At 42.9% G+C, this 15,966-nt stretch overlaps 2 protein-coding genes across 2 annotated transcripts; one reads left to right on the plus strand and one right to left on the minus strand.

Moving 5' to 3' along the window:
- Positions 1–6,017: 6,017 nt before the first annotated feature.
- On the minus strand, positions 6,018–6,386 carry LOC119555996. The gene has a single exon (XM_037867726.1). The coding sequence runs from the start codon at positions 6,384–6,386 to the stop codon at positions 6,018–6,020; it is 369 nt and encodes a 122-aa protein (XP_037723654.1).
- Positions 6,387–13,355: 6,969 nt separating this feature from the next.
- On the plus strand, positions 13,356–14,054 carry LOC119555997. The gene has a single exon (XM_037867728.1). The coding sequence runs from the start codon at positions 13,356–13,358 to the stop codon at positions 14,052–14,054; it is 699 nt and encodes a 232-aa protein (XP_037723656.1).
- The last annotated feature ends 1,912 nt before the right edge of the window (positions 14,055–15,966 follow it).

Consider the following 15,966-nt stretch of genomic DNA (forward strand, 5'->3'; position numbering starts at 1 on the left):
GACATAACTTTGCGGCTATACAAATATTGGGCGGAAAGGGGCGTGCCGTGAGGGGCGGTGGGCGTTGGGCGTGGCAGGGGCTTTTCGGAATTGGGCACACACAAAAATAATTATCAGCGCGGTGATTTGCAGTTGTTGCAACAACGGCCGCGTCGAATCACTTACTTACAACACGGCTGCCGTTAAAACAAAATGTCGCCGCCTCCAGAATTTCCACCACACAGCCCCGATTTTCCACCCGATGTGGCCACAGGCATTTAACTGATTTGCGCTGCTGCGATGATTTCATTTTCATTTTGCACCGGCATGTTGTTGCTGCTGGAAAGCGCATAAAAAGCATAAGCGCGTAAATAAAGTCAACCTCATTTATTTTGAATATAAACTACATTTTTTTACGACTGCCAGTCGCAGTAGCGGCGCTTCCCCACTCGAAGAAAACCAAAGTCAAAGCACATTTGCAGTGCGGGAAAATTCAGCGAAGAAAAAGTTGCGGGAAAGCGGGGAAAAGCAGTCAGCGGCTTGGCGACAACAACAGAGCAGCAGTCACTGCGATTTGGCCGAGCATTTCAGCTAGGACACCGGGAAAAATGTGGGCCTTTAGAGGATATTGATGTTATGATAATATAATAATAGCATTCCTTAAAACATACATATGCTTTAAACATTGAATACATCTGATAATTATAACTACAATGTTCTGTTAAGAATTTACTATTCAGCTAGGACACCGGATAAAGTAACCATATTGTATGATGACTGAATATAGACTGATAATAACATTTACAATGTCCCATTAAGAACCTTCTTTTCTTATAAGCATATTACAAGGTTGGTAATTATAGTTCGTGGAGTTTCTCTCCGTGAAGAACAAAAAACGAAGGATAGCAGCTCAATGATTTGGGAAACTTTCCGAGTCATCGACGGCGACAGTGGGAGGAACTCTTTGATTTCCCAGACACCCAAGGGACGTGCCTTGATGCCCATCGATGGCCGAGGGTCCGCGAATGCAAATGCAAATCACTTGCCTTGTCGCTTCATTTGGCCGAGTTTAAGTTTTCGTTGCATACTTATCGCATGCAAAGTGAAAAGGGGAAAAACTTCCTCAAGAAAAAGTGTGTTGAATGCACTTTATTAAAATGACACCTTTGTGCCAGGATTGAAGTATATTCCAGGTAACTCAAACTAAAAACTCATTAAATATCTATCGCCTCACTAACTTTTCCTTGAGATTAGTGTTAACGCTGCTTGGTAAAATTGTGCTAGGATTAAAATATGGTTTTCATTTCTATATTCGTTCGTTCTTAAGGCAGCTATTTTGAGGGCATTCGACCGTCGACTTTTTAATGGAACCACAGGGAGTTATTGTTTGTTGCTTTTCGGTGCACGCTTGTTGGTTTTATTACGCATTGTTGTCATCTCCATCCCAACCGCCCACCCCCTTTCTACCCATCACCCCTTGCTTTCACCTGCTTTCTCTCGGTTTGCCTCTCCCATTTCTCTTTTTTCCGTTGTCTCTTCAAAAAGGTAAGCAATTTTTATTGAGGTCTCGACATTAAAGACAAAAAGTGACACACAGCGCACATATACGTGGTGGGCGTGGCGCGTTGGGGGAGATCGGGGTTATAGTTCATTGCCGCCGTCGCTTGTTTGCCTCGAAAATCTGCGCATGAGATGACAAAAAAAGAAAAAAACAACAAGCTGGAGCGAAGAAGTAAAGAGAATGCATTTGTCATGACCTCGAAACGGAAACAATTGAAAAAAGCTTTTCCTATCGCGACAACGACAACGAATTCGGTTTGTCGTCCGTTTTGTGGGCCGGCGGGCGGGGGATTTCCCCGGCATTTTCTGGGGGTCGTCGGTGTCACAGAGCACCTCAATCTCCGCTCCGACCTCTGACCCGTTCCTCTGACCCCAGCCCCTCATCGTATCGCATCGCCAAACTGTAACACACACCGAAATGCAGCTGACATAGAAAAACGGCTTTTTATGTGCACCCAAACCAGCACATATATATCTGTGTGAAATTTTATATATATGCAAGTATCTTTATGTATACGAAAGGGTGGCTCCTTTTTGGCACGAGCCAAATTAATTGACTGGCTGATTTTAAGCTATACCAACTTTAAAAATGTACCTTTTGAGATATAATTATAGCTATATATAGTTTTTGTACTTAAAAAAGCAAATCAAAACATGGAGTGTTTAAAATATATTCCCTACATTTATGCAGGTTATTGTTTGACTAAGTATAAGAAAATAAATAAATTGAAAACATAAAATGTATATTTCTATTTTTAGTCATTGTTTGACATGTGGACACTTTTAACTAAGTCTAACTTACTGACCTAAACTAAACATTCAGATTGGCTGGTCCACCCTTATCTGCCTAATACATACTGACCATAGTATATAGCCAGACTCTCTCTTAGTTGCTATATGAAGTCGCCAGGCTTTTCTCTTTTTTGCACACACAATGCACTGGACCCCGTCCGGCAGCAAAAACATTCAACTTACTGCCAAGAAAATTCCTTTTCCCTGTGTTTTTCCCTCTCTTCCTGGGCTGTTTGTTTGGCATTGAACAAAGTAAGTCAACTGGCCCAAAAAAGGAGCCCTGATGAAAGGGGGCGTGGCAGGGGCCCGAGATTTAAACGGGTTATAGCCTCTGTCCGAACAGCTTGACATCCCACACGCACCACCGATCCAGGTGGAACAACTGGTTTCCCCAGAGGAGCGGAGGAAATTGGGCTAATCCGCATACCAAAAGTCAGATTGCTCCGGGAAACTTTGCACTCACAGAAGCAAACTAAGCTTGTTTTTCAATTAGAGAAGTGTGGAAGTGTTTACAGAGGCTTTGCGAAAATACTGGGGTATTTCCAGCCTCTGAAACGTTTATTCATCCCTTTCCAGAAGTGATAAACTTATTCAAATTAATCATTAATCTTGTTTGTTCAATATCAAGAATTCCAAAAAAATGCTTTAATAAATTTCAGTAAATATTCTCTTGACTGAGCCTTTTTAATTAGGGATCCAACATAATTGCTGCAATGCCGCACTATCGCATGTACCAAAGAAAATTCCTTCAATTGCATTTCTGGATTCATCATGCTGACAATTCACTAAAAACAAATTCCATACAATTTAACTGCGAGTTCATGAATAATACTGCAAAAATGATGACAAATAAATCAATAAATTCCTGTTGCAACAAATATTATATTGCCTTTCAATGCTGGCACAACCATTCTTATTTATGATTTTGCACAACTATTGAGAACTTTTTTCTTTCGCTCATCAGGTTCATGCAAATGCATTTACGAGTTCATAAATAATGCAAATCAAAATTATGAAAGATATATTAAGCTTTATTTAATGTTCAGTTTGCATAATTTTCGCAAACGCAAATCGCAAAAACAACAATATACTGCTGCAAGTCGCAAATAAATTGTGCTTAAATGCGGGCGAGCAAATAAGAAACCGAAACGTTTAATTTAATTTATTAGGCGGACCATCGTCAAATAAAGCTGAGTTGATTATAAACTAAAATGGATTTAATTTTGAATATCAGGCAAACGAAAATAGCTCGCAGTTATGCCAAACTATTTGCAAGCACCTTTGAGCAGAATATTTTAAAACTGAGTGGATCCATTAATATTTCATTTAACCATCGTCCTGTTTGAGCACTTTAAGCAAAAGTGCCCCCAGGATTTTGGCCTTAAATGTGTGAACTAGTTCCCGGGGGGATCTTGAACCCGTTTTGGCCGAGCACAGCACCAACTGAAAATTAATTACGCTTCAACTTCATTATTTTGCATGCCTGAACATATTTGCTTTGGCGCTGCATCCACTCCAACTTCACTTCAACTCCTCCTGCGAGAGCTTTTCCTTTTCAGTTTCAGTTTGGGCCCGGCTGACACCATTTTGCGCATGGTCAATATTTCAAACAGATTAGAGAGGCAACAAAATGCGCCTTAATTGAATGGCTCGGGCTCAGGACCTCGCCACGCAGCTGCTCCGTACAAGACATCCATATTTAATGAGCCTCCGACACGTCGCGACGCATCTCTAGCCGCATCCTTCGAGCCAGGAAGGTCCTCGGTCCTCTGTCCCGGTGTCCGCCCATCAGAGTCCTCCTCTCCCCTCGCATCCTTCGAGGCACGCGCCTCCCATTTGCCGTTTATGCGGCGAGAACTGGGGAACTATCGGTGCCGATATGATGATAAGTTATGGTTAATTAGGAAAACCCTTTAACCCGGCACAGGGCTGATTCCTTGGATGGTTTACTGACGCGGCGATTATTTAATGAATAAATAATATATTTACATAGGTCGGTATACCTAGATAGATTTGCTAAGATCTGATGATCATTTTGATGAATAGCAGTATCAATTCTACCTATTACCTGGATACGATCGCTATCTTGCTATTGCTCTCCTGTTCTATTCCAGGGAGTTTCGATTATTGCTGTCAAGCTCTTACCCAGGGTATTTTAGGTGCTCTCTCGCTCTTTTCCAAGAAACGATAAGATTTATACCTATTAAAGTTACCTCGCTCTGATCCAGAGTATTTAAAGCGCTATCTCGCTCTTTTTCAAGAAATGGTAAAAGCTACCATGCGTTTGTTAAATTGATCCTTACATGTTTTCTCCTGCGCATGAATATATGCTATCCCCTGCTACATAACACTAATTTGCTGCAGGATATGCTTCGGGTTCGAGAATTTTAATCGAGAATCCAAAATTGAATTTGAATCCAACATCCTGATATCCTTCTCTCCCATGAATCTAATTTACGCACTTCCCAACGCACTTCATATAACATTTATTTGCTGCAGGATATCGGTCTCGGCACAAATCGACTTTGAGCAATTTAGTTGAGGAGTGGCAAGTCGCAGTGGCTGGTAACCCATGAACCCGGCATTCCGCTTGGGGCATCGTTAGCGGCACCTTCAAGGCGTCACGCACTCACTTACACATCCACACAACCACACGCACACTCGCACATCGACACACACACAGGGGCGCCTAGTTATACGTAAGCCGAAACATAAATTTCGTTAATCATTGAACTGGAAATTTAATAGCCAAGCCATACACACATGTACGTACTATATTGTACGTACACTTGAAAAAATGTGAAAAGTTCCATAACAGTCCCCTTCGAACTGTGGCGTCCCTAATAAGAGTCCTTTATTGGCAGGTACTTCAACACAAAGATTACTTTACTTCTTATCCGAGACTAAAATTGTCGTATTGTGAGTTTACTTTTTAATTCCGGTTTTATTGGGTATCAAATTTTACTAGTCTGCGGGCGGTTCATACCCCCTTTTCGCCCGGTGCAGTTAAAGTTTCCTCCAGCGCAAAATAAAATAATGCGGAAAAAAGCAACGAGCGAAAACAGAAAATTCCATTGCGCAGAGCACGTAGCAATTGCTTTGGAACGGACTTAAGTTATGAGGAGTAGGGGCAGGGGGCTCACCGTTTCACTTAAAACTACGTCCAAATATATAATCAACATTTTGCTAAGAGCAGCTTTCCCCCATTTTCCCCATCTCCCCCACTGGCCCCTCCCCCTTCCTGTCAATGCAATTGTGCTGTGGGCCACGTTGAAATCTCCATAATTATTTGACCGTTATTATGCGTATAATGCGAGTTGGCCCAAAAGTTGAAAGCCAAATAAAACGGAGAGCCGCCCGAGGGCCAAGCGAAGCCAATCCAATCCTGGCCAGCGCCATAGATCAGGAAAGATAGCATCTGGCCTTTGGAACCCAAAGAGAGATGCCCATCGCCGGGGTTTTCGCGGGCAGCGGCAAAGTTTAAAGCAGACTCGAGGGCAAAGTTTTAAGAATTATTATTATTATTCGAATTTTCACGATTACGGGAATTAGCCAAAACTATCTGCTAAATGCTTCGCCTGCTTGCAAATGGAGAAAGCCTGGTAGTCCTCGTCATCGTCCTGGTCTTGTCCCTCATCTTCGGCCTGGTCCTGTGTATCTTAATCGTCCCTAACTTTCCCTCATCTTCATCCAATTTCCATGTCTTCTTCCAGTTCTCGGTGCTCGCCCTCTGACTGGACCTCCTCCTCCACCTCCATGTCCTCCTGAACGCGCTGCTTCTTGGTAGGAGGAACATAGACACTTTCCTCCAATTTGCGGTAACTCGCGTTTCTAACTGCAAGAACATTTGACTTGAAGGACGACTTGTTCAGCGCCTTGATGGCGTCCTTGACTTGATCCTCACATACGAATTGCACAAGCCCGCGGTTTCCCATCAACATCGTTCCCAGGACTTCCCCGAAGGGCTTGCATAGTTCCTCCAGCTCGTGGCTATTGCAATCCGGCAGGTTTTGCACAAGGATTACGCTCTGCAGCCGAGAGATGTACTCAGACATGATTGATAGTCAATTCAACGAATGAATGTAAACGATTTTTCAATGGCAAATATTATAGGCGACAAAATCATAGCCTACTACTAATTCCGGGAGAAACGGTGACAACCCTTCAATTCTAAAAGTCAGATCCCATTGAAACAAACAATATATACATGACATGAAGCGGTTGTATTTTTCCTAGAACCTTGATACGTCTTTTGACATAGAAAAGCAAAGGCTTGTGTTTTGGTCAAGATACCTCAAACACTTAAGGTTCAAAAGGCAGTCCAAAGTCGGGTTCGTGGGACTTTGCCAGAAGAGGATGCTGCAGAACTGGTTAAAGCGGCGAATCGCTTTAGATTCATGTTTGAGAAGTAAATGGGGCCAGAGCAGGAGCAGTGCAGCTATTAATAATTGTATACTTAACTGCATCTGACGGCGAGAACTGGGCGACGAGGAGCGTAATGCCCACTGAGAGCCGTTCCAGCTTAAGCAGTTCCGATCCAATCCGATTCGCCATCGCCTCGGCGTCTTGGGCCACTGGCAATAGCCATAACCACACTGGCAAATAATCACAGTGAAATCGCTTGTAAAGATGTCTAGAAGTATGCAATGGTATATTGTTAGTCTGACAGTTTGCTGCACACTTTTGGACACCTTTGTACAAGATAGCAAAGCACATATTTTGATAGATCGCGACATTATCTGAGCCTCCGACGGTACAAGTATGTTTTAAACCTTTAAGAGTCCTGTGTTTTACTTTTCAGCCGTCTCTTTTCTCCGTGCAGGAGTCGACAGCGGACAAGGCTGAAACCTGACTCCGGCAGTCAACTGGCGGGCCATAAAGCGAACTGCGTTAAATCCGCCAACAATCGCCAGAGCAGCTTGTGCTGCAGTCAAAATGGCCTGGACTTCGCCAACTCCTCCTGATCCTCGCCCCCAGTTTGCGGACTCGGTCCATTGTTGCACAAAGTTTTTTCCAGAGCAGTCGCACCATAAATGCCAAGCACCCATTCAGCGCTACACTGAGCGAAACAGCCAAGGCAGGGAGCCCAATGAACAGAAGCAGTTTCTTCGAGTTCCCACCGATTTCCCTCTGTGTTCAGCTAGACAAGTGCTCGTTTGTCTGCACTATAACAAAAATGTCATGCTGAAATTAGCAGAAGCTATTCAACTTAACGAACTTTATTTGTTAAAATATTATAGACCGATTTCAGACAGGCTATTAAGGGGGCAATCTTTCGATAGTAATCTTCAGAAGCGGTTCTATCGAGCAAACACAAAGTTTTCATATGGAAAGGTAAGTCTAGGTAATTTTTTAGGAATCATATTAAATTTTAAAAATGCCGAAAGTAAAGGTTATAGAAAATAGAAAAAACAGCAGCTTAGGGAAATTTGAGGGGGGCATACAATTCTTTACGGTTTTAAGGCCGTGTTTAAATGTAATTTTAGGGGTGCAAAAGTATGCAGTAATATGTTTAAAATTCAGAAGATTCATGAATTTGTTCAAAAAGACTTCTTTCTTTACTTTTTCAGCTTAATCCACTTAGATTTCGCGGGGTGTATTCGTCTTTTGACACTGGACTGGTCCACTGTGTCGACTGCTTTTGGCAGGGCTGCGGATTTGTCAGGGTATTCATGTCCTGCTCCTTTCTGGACTGTTGAGAACTTGTTGTGGCAGTTGTGTCTTATTAGAATAACTCAGATAAGTGTCGCCCGGACTGATTTTCACGCCTGTTCCAGCCTGCCATCTCCAGGATCCCAATCCGCGTCCCTATTTCGCAGGCCTAATCGAATGCCGGTCATTCAATTTGGCCTCGCTGCCGTCATAGACAAATGCCAACAAATATGAAGTGTAACAAAGCTAGACACACACACATGGCTTTGGGAAAACAAAAATAGTTTGGGTAAACAGGAACCGAATTGACAAGAGCTCTGCCAAAAAATGGGCCAGCACTTGGAGAAAATACTATTTAGTTGGGATTTCGCAGCGGTCTAATTCTCTAATAATCTGCATTTCAACCAATTTCCTTTACTTCTAAGCTCCAATATCTGGCTGAAGGATCAGCATTTCTGAAAGGTGTCCCGGAGGCAATTGATTTGAAATATGATATTTCATATTATGGCCGTCCGAAAAGTCCCTGCTGGGACTCTTCGAGTGCAGAAGAGTAGGACGCGAGGACCTGCGATATGTGCGTGGATGTGGAGCAGAGGACGGGGAACTCAGGCCCAGAACCCAGAGCCCAGAACAGAGAGCTCAGAGGCGGAACGTAACGAAACGAAACGAAAACAACAACGGCCAACGGAATGGCTCCCTCCTTATTTGTGGAGCACTCCACGGACTTGATGTGTGCGGCGGTGTGTGCCCAGCTAGTTAGTTATATACAAATATGTGAACAAGAGGGTCCACAGAGGCTTCGGTTAGTTAGTCTCATCCACTAACTCATTCCCGCTCCCAGTCGGTCATTCACTTTGCCAGACAGACAATCGATGGCATGTGATAAAGAACTCTTTAGTTGCTTGCCCACCGAATGGCCAGCTGAAATGGAAGCCTGCCTGTTTTTCTGTTCTGTGTTTTTCAGGGCCATTGCTAAAATCTATTTCCCGCCGTAAACACTTTTAGTTTAATCAGGGAATCGTTTATCATGCCGGCTCCTCGAGACTCCTGTCTTATCGATTGGACAAAATCACTTTAGGGATATTTGAGACATCCCGCCGGCGGGAGAAGTCTTTAAAGCGTGACACTTTTTTGGCTTCTCTGTTCGTTTTAATTTGGCGCTCCGTTTTTGTGGCATACTTTCTGGCGTTTAAGTTAAATTTCTTCATAGCCAGCCCATTTCTGTCCAATTGGGAGCTGCTCTGCCCTTTTAAGCTGCTTATGAGTTGCTTTTCTCGGCCAAAGCGAAACTTTGTATAAAATGACTGCCATTTCTTGGGAACTCACGAACTCACTCACAATTTATTGGGCTTCGAAATTCGATACCCTTGCGGCTCTGGGGTAAAGTTTAAATGAACATTGTGCAATTCTCAGTACTTAAGTGCTATTGTTACCACTCAGATTCCTTTTAAAATATTGCATTTCGTTCCTGGGACTTTTTGAATATGTAATATATGAAATGTAGAAATCGCATTTATAAAGTTACTGTCACACAAGTGAATTAAATATTAAGAGCCCTCTGTCGCTGTTTGCTTTGGGTGAATTTTCCCGGTTCCGGGGTGGCCTCAAACACATAATTCGGCATCGCCACGACAACGTAATTCGCATTCATAATGCCCGCCATTGTTTAATAATATCCCGCAGACCCGTCGCTATTTTTTCCTAGTTTTCCCGTTTTAATTCCTGCGTGTGTTTTTCATCGCCCACATTTAATTCGATTCCCCTGTTCTGCGCATACTGTTTCATTTGCTTTTCAAATTTAACTTCCATTGTGGCATCTTCCCCAGCAGCACGCTTCCTGTGGCTTTTTGACTTTATTAAAACTAATTTTATTTTTATCTTTCCATTTTGTGATACATTTTTTCTATTCAGCTTCGAGTTGTTCATTTTTTGCCTTTTTGCCGCAGCCCCACCGCACTCGCTGTAAAAGCGAACGATCTCTGGTCTCTGGTCTAGTTGCCATGCGATTTTCATTCCGAGTGCCGCCTTTTTTACGGCCCGGCTCTCTTTATAGGCCAGAATGCACGAAATAATTTTCATAATAAAAGCAAAACAAAAACAAAGCGGCCGTATAAAAACAAAGAACAAGATGGAAGAGCCCAGACAAACGGACGGACAGTGGTACTAACGGACAACGGACAACGGACACCGGACACCGGACAGCCAACGGAACTACGGCATTCTAAAAATATGGGGGAGCGGGGAAGAAGTTCATGGTTCAGTAAACGGCTAGCGGGGGTCATGATGATACAAGCCAAAATAATTTATTAATATATTTTCAAAAAATACAGAAAGTTAAGAATTTAATTGAAGTATGACAAAATAAAGTATTTATTGACTTTTGCATAATATATATTTTAATATTAAACCCAAAGACATTGCGCACCATTTAAAAGTTTTCAAAATTCAGATAGTAATAGTAAATGGGGGAACCAAAAATCCTAAGGGTCCAATTTTATGACTGCTTTTAAGTTTCGCATCCCAACTGGGTGGCGGAGATGGAAATCCTGAATTGTTTGCCCTTCTGCCGCCTAAAACAAATATGCAGTCGGCGCCATGAGCGGATTTCGGTGGCTTATATGCTGGTCACTCCCATTTTGTGGTACCCTGTAAATGGCCCGAAAATGTATTGCGGCATTTTATTTGCATACTTTTGTGGTCGCACGCAAAATGATTTAAAATGATAATTCGGGCGAGAGTCCATGGACTAGGCCGTACTAGCCCGACATGTATATGTACGTGGGTATATAAATACGTGGATATGTCTGCCATCTGGACCGCCCCTTTGGCCTGCTGGTTTTTGGGGCGGCGTGTAATTTTGCTTTTTCGTAATTTCAATTAAAATTATTCCACGAGCGGAGGACAACGAGGGGCACTAGAGAAAGTCGGGAGCAGAAGAAAAAATATATACGTATATATTTCATGCAGCTGCGGGAAAGGGCAAACAATCGAGAGGCAAGTTAACAGGCTACATAAGTAATACGCACTCGCCTAATGGGCTGATGTTGCTCCTCCTTGTGCCCGAAATGCCGGGACGCCGGGATACCAGGATCCGAGGGACAATCCCATCGTACCGCCCACTTTTCCACCTCCACCAGCCCAGTGACAGTCCATCCGTCGACGTCCCAGAGCGCCATTACCGCAGAAACTTTAACGCTGAGTTGTTAGCAGGACTACGCTCAGCGAAAATGTTGATTTAAACGGTCGGAATTTGTCAAGGCTCTTTAAGACAACTGATTTATGCTGTTCTAGAATAAATTTAAAATATTACAAAAGGGTATCCAAATGGAGATTAAACTCATAAGCTCGATTACTAATGACCAAGGAAGGGGTATCTGATGCACCCTCGTAAAAACCGCTCAACTATTGCGCTTTTCTTGGTTAGAAACAATTATTCGCTGAATTATGATAAGTTCACAGCACATTTGAAATTCCAAAAATGTACTCCTTCAGCAGGGGGTTTTCTTCAAGTGCAAGGAACAGAAGCTGAGGCAGCAGCAAACGAACTTAGAAACACAAACACGCGCCACACACAGACACACTCACTGCCACGCACACAATGCCATATTATACGCACACACTCAGAGGAAGAGATACAAGCGCATACACTGATGCTTACAATTGTAATGTCCGTGTGCCAGTGGGCCAGCAAGGGTTAAGGGACAGAGCGGAGGGTTAAGGCACAAGGACCAAGACAACCCGGATCATCCCCCGCTGGAATCCTAATCCGAAACCAACGCCAAGTGGAAAAGTCAAGCCCACGAAGCTTAGAATATTGAAAAAGTAAGGGGAACACAAAGTGTCCAAGGAGCACTCATAAATATACCGATATTTTTTTAAAAGTGTTGCATTGGCTTCCGATATCCGATGTATTTGACCGATATTAAAGTACCGTAAAAAACACCAATGATCTTATTGCATACTACGTCGTATTAACTTAAAATATCGCAACAAATTATTTTAATAAATTATTTATAGTAAATAACATTGTTTCTAACATTCCAATTCTAAAATCCTTGATAACCATGAGTATTTTGTGTTTTGTTTCAAAAATATCTGTGATATTTTAGCTTTTAATAACATTTAATAGAAACTTGGCAATATCGTCCTTAAGCCAGGCTTGAAGCTTCGCGCTCTTTTCGGGCAGAAAACAGAGCGACGGGGAGCGAGAGCCAAACTCACCACAGAGTCCTTGCAGCGGAGCTTCCACTCATTGCTCCTCCCTCTGCACACTCACATTATCCTGCCACTCACTCACGCAGCGAATTCGAGTGCCTTCGGCCGTCCTCGTGTTCGGCCATCGTCTGTTGGCCTTTATTCCATCTGGTCGTTGGCTCATCTCATCCTGATGCCTTTCGCTTTGTGTAGCACAACTCTTCCATTTGATTTCTTTGGGGGCTTCCTTCGTCATTTTCTAGCTGGCGACGCTCTGCCTTAGCCAAAGACCAGAAAGTGGGTCATTTAAACGAGCAGGACTCCGATTCTTTAGCTCCATCTGAGACTGCAACTCAGGCCGACTGAGTCTGAGTCCTGAGTTCTGTTCTTGTTAAATAAACCATGCTGGTGCAGAGATGTGTTGTTAAGCGTACACAGCGAAAAACGATTAAATAATATGTACTTAAGACGCACCGGAACAAAATTTGCTTGATCGATATGCATACGAAAAATGTTAAATTATAAACTGTTCGTTAAAAACTTGTACCGTTAAAAAAAATGTTTTCTGATTTTTATTTTAGAATATAGTTTTAAGAATACTTAAATAAAACACTACAAAAAGCTTCGAACACAATTATCTCACAATAGTGGTTTTCCGAAAATGGTCAGATCGCTTTAATGTTACTTATAAATATGTTGTCTCCCAACGAAGTATTTTTATGGTTCTAAGATATGAACATTTTAGAGCCAAAGAAATACTTGTTCCGTTCAACTTACGTTTTTCCGGAATCATGACCACCGACAGTCCGACAATTTGCCTAAAATACCATTATTTTTATATTTTAAAGAGTGAAAAGAAAGTATACTCATCTTTCAAAGCTACATCAGACGAATACTTAATTTAACAAGCACGGGATTATTGAAAATGCACCAAACATTTCCAAAACTCAAGGAACGACCTTTTAAAACCAATAGATAACCTGTTCCACAAGAAAAGGAGAGTAATAATATAATTTTCAAAGTTAGTAATAGGTACCGTGAGTATGGTGCAGGGTTGTCAACGTTATCTGATACTATCGCAACAACATTTTCCAACACTGAGAAAGGTTAATCTCTAGTCGCACGTGTAAATGGAAAATATTTCACGTTTGACAAGCTCGAGTGAAAAAGTTTTCAACATGTCCAATTCGCCGATTGAAGGATATTTGCTGCTCATGGGCCCAACCCGTCTTACCAGTCGAATCTTCGTAGGAAACTTGCCGCCATGCAGCCGAAAGGAACTTGCTGAGCTATGTGCGGGTTATGGAAAGGTTTTGGGTACAATGATTCAGGGGACGTTTGGATTTGTTCAGTTCGAAAGCGAAAGACAGGCCAACATAGCTATTATGGCTCTGAACCTGTCGCGATTCAAGGCCAAAACCCTGACTGCCCATAGCGCCACCTTTCAATCTATGGAGGAACACGGCTATGCTCCCAGACAGTTCGGGGAGGATGTGCTCGTCACCGAGGCCGACTCTTCGGGGCAGGATCTGATTGCCGACTGCGAGATCATAGCGATGGAGCTGATAGCTTTCCATGAAGCTATGCGCATCCGGGATCGCCTCATCGAGAAGGGACTGTGCACGGAGGTGCGTTCGCCGATCGCAATGGATGAAAACGAACCGCTCACCAGTCTGGCGGAGCTCGCAGCACTTGGCACCCAGTACGCCATGGTCTTGACGTCCGTGAATGGGATCCTGGGCACGGCGGCAGTGCACTACTTGTATGAGGACCGTTCTGAGCATCCCGGCTTGACGGTGGATCAGGCCATCGAGATGGTTGTGTCGGACTTCAACCGCCGCCATGTCTTTAAATCAGCGGATGGTGCTCGTAACTGAGGTTGTTAACTGATAATAAAATTCCATACAAAAGCCTGTGATAATGCTCCAGGAATCACGGCAAAGTTAATATTCAAATGAATGGGTAGGGTAGTCCACAAAATATGAAAATGCCGTTGCCATTCTCTCAGCGCATCTATACGCCGTCAGAGACCAGCTGCACTTGAGGGGTTTTAATTTGCAACTTAAGGAAATATAATATAATGGCAAACTTTAAATTTTTGATAATGCCAGCAACAGAGTCAACTGCTTGGCAACCACCGAAGGATAAGGAGGAGCAGCCGCCAGAAGCAGAAACAGAGAATCCTTCGTCCTTCGTGCGTCGTGCGTGTGCGGGCCCCCATGTTTGCGCCAACTTTTCACCTAGTAACCCCACCAGCCACTTAAAATCCGCAGTTCTGTCAACTTCCTAGAAATGTAACTGAAAGATATGATTGTTACAAGGGTATCTTAATCAGTTTTAGAAATACGTGCTATACCACATCTACAATAGTGGACAATAGTAAATTAAATTAGATAGATAGCAAAGTTTAAATAATCCCACACAACGCTCCTATAGGCTAACAAAAAAGTCTCGATAAAGGATGTGTCCAAAGTCGAATGTAAAACTTGCTACTTCACTCCCTTAAAGCTTAAAAACTTTATGTATTTTCACCTGCTAACCTTCGGAATTAGTCAGCTGTAAAGCCGAGAATATATTGCCAAATTTAGCCCAAGAATATGCATTCAAGGCAAGCCCACTGGAAGTATACATGCTGGATTTCCTCCTCCCGGCTCAAAGCTCTTTTAACGTCTTCCACTTGAACTTCTTCATCATCTCCGTCGCCGTCTCCGTCTTCATCTTCATCTCCAGCGCCAGCTCCATCGTCGTCGTCTTGAATTTTGCGTAGTTATTTTGGCAAGTGCAAACGAGCAATTTGAAGTGCTTAAATATTTGATATTGGTTTTTTCCTTGGCACGGCAGCCCCTTAATGCCACCCCCATTTTGCCACCACACCCTACTTCCACTTAAGTTGTGTGCAACATTTTAATGAAATTGTCGAATCATCTCGGGCAACGAGTGAAAATCGGCGGTAGAATTGCATCTGAAACCAGAATTCGATTTGGTGAATCGCCGGAGTTTATTAAATAAATTGCAACAAAATTATTTCGCACCAGTTCAACCATAATTACATCGTTGTAGGTAGGAAAGGCAATCCTGAGTACATGCTGAGAAAGAAGAGTATATTTGTATAGTATTATATATTATTTTTATGCATTATACTGGACTTTAGTGGTACGAAGACCTGATCTTTAAACCTTATTTCTAGCTCACTCACTTCTAGCTCCGGCTTTTAAGTAACTTTTTTTATAATAAAAGGCAGGGCTTTTCTCTTGTTCCAAACTTTCCGAAATGGATATTTTTGCTTGTGTATTGTTGGAGAGAGGCAATCGTTTAACTGTTAATTCAAATGATTTCGAATCGAATTTTGGGCAAATTTTGTAATACCAAAATCAATTAGATAATTGTTTGCACTTGTGTGCACACATGTGAGCTTGTCTGTGGGCTGCTGCTGGTGCTTAGCATAATTGTTAAATTGTCGAACACCGCATGCTGAAGATTCAATTCCAAGCGAGGCGATTCCCAGCTTCGTCCGTTCACTTGAATGCCTCGATGCCCCCCGATTCCCGACTCACGATGGCCGATTCTATATGCCCCGATGCCCCGGTGCCCCGAATCCCCGGCCTCCAAACTCGGATTCCAGTTTAGCCGATTCCTCCTCGCTGGCAGCAGATTAAAGGGGCAATAAATAGGCATTAAGTGGGGCAGACAAGTGTGGCAGGATGGTAGGATGGTAGGATGGCTGGATGGCAGGATCCGCAAGGATCTGGAGCACTGGCAACCAAAGCACAGACTTCAGACAGCTCGCAG

This window comes from Drosophila subpulchrella, chromosome X, assembly GCF_014743375.2.
Source record: "Drosophila subpulchrella strain 33 F10 #4 breed RU33 chromosome X, RU_Dsub_v1.1 Primary Assembly, whole genome shotgun sequence".
Lineage (NCBI taxonomy): Eukaryota > Metazoa > Arthropoda > Insecta > Diptera > Drosophilidae > Drosophila > Drosophila subpulchrella.

Bases quoted from the DNA above. Each gene is read 5' to 3' on its own strand.
- LOC119555996 (XM_037867726.1), bottom strand. From the start codon at position 6,386: ATGTCTGAGTACATCTCTCGGCTGCAGAGCGTAATCCTTGTGCAAAAC.
- LOC119555997 (XM_037867728.1), top strand. From the start codon at position 13,356: ATGTCCAATTCGCCGATTGAAGGATATTTGCTGCTCATGGGCCCAACC.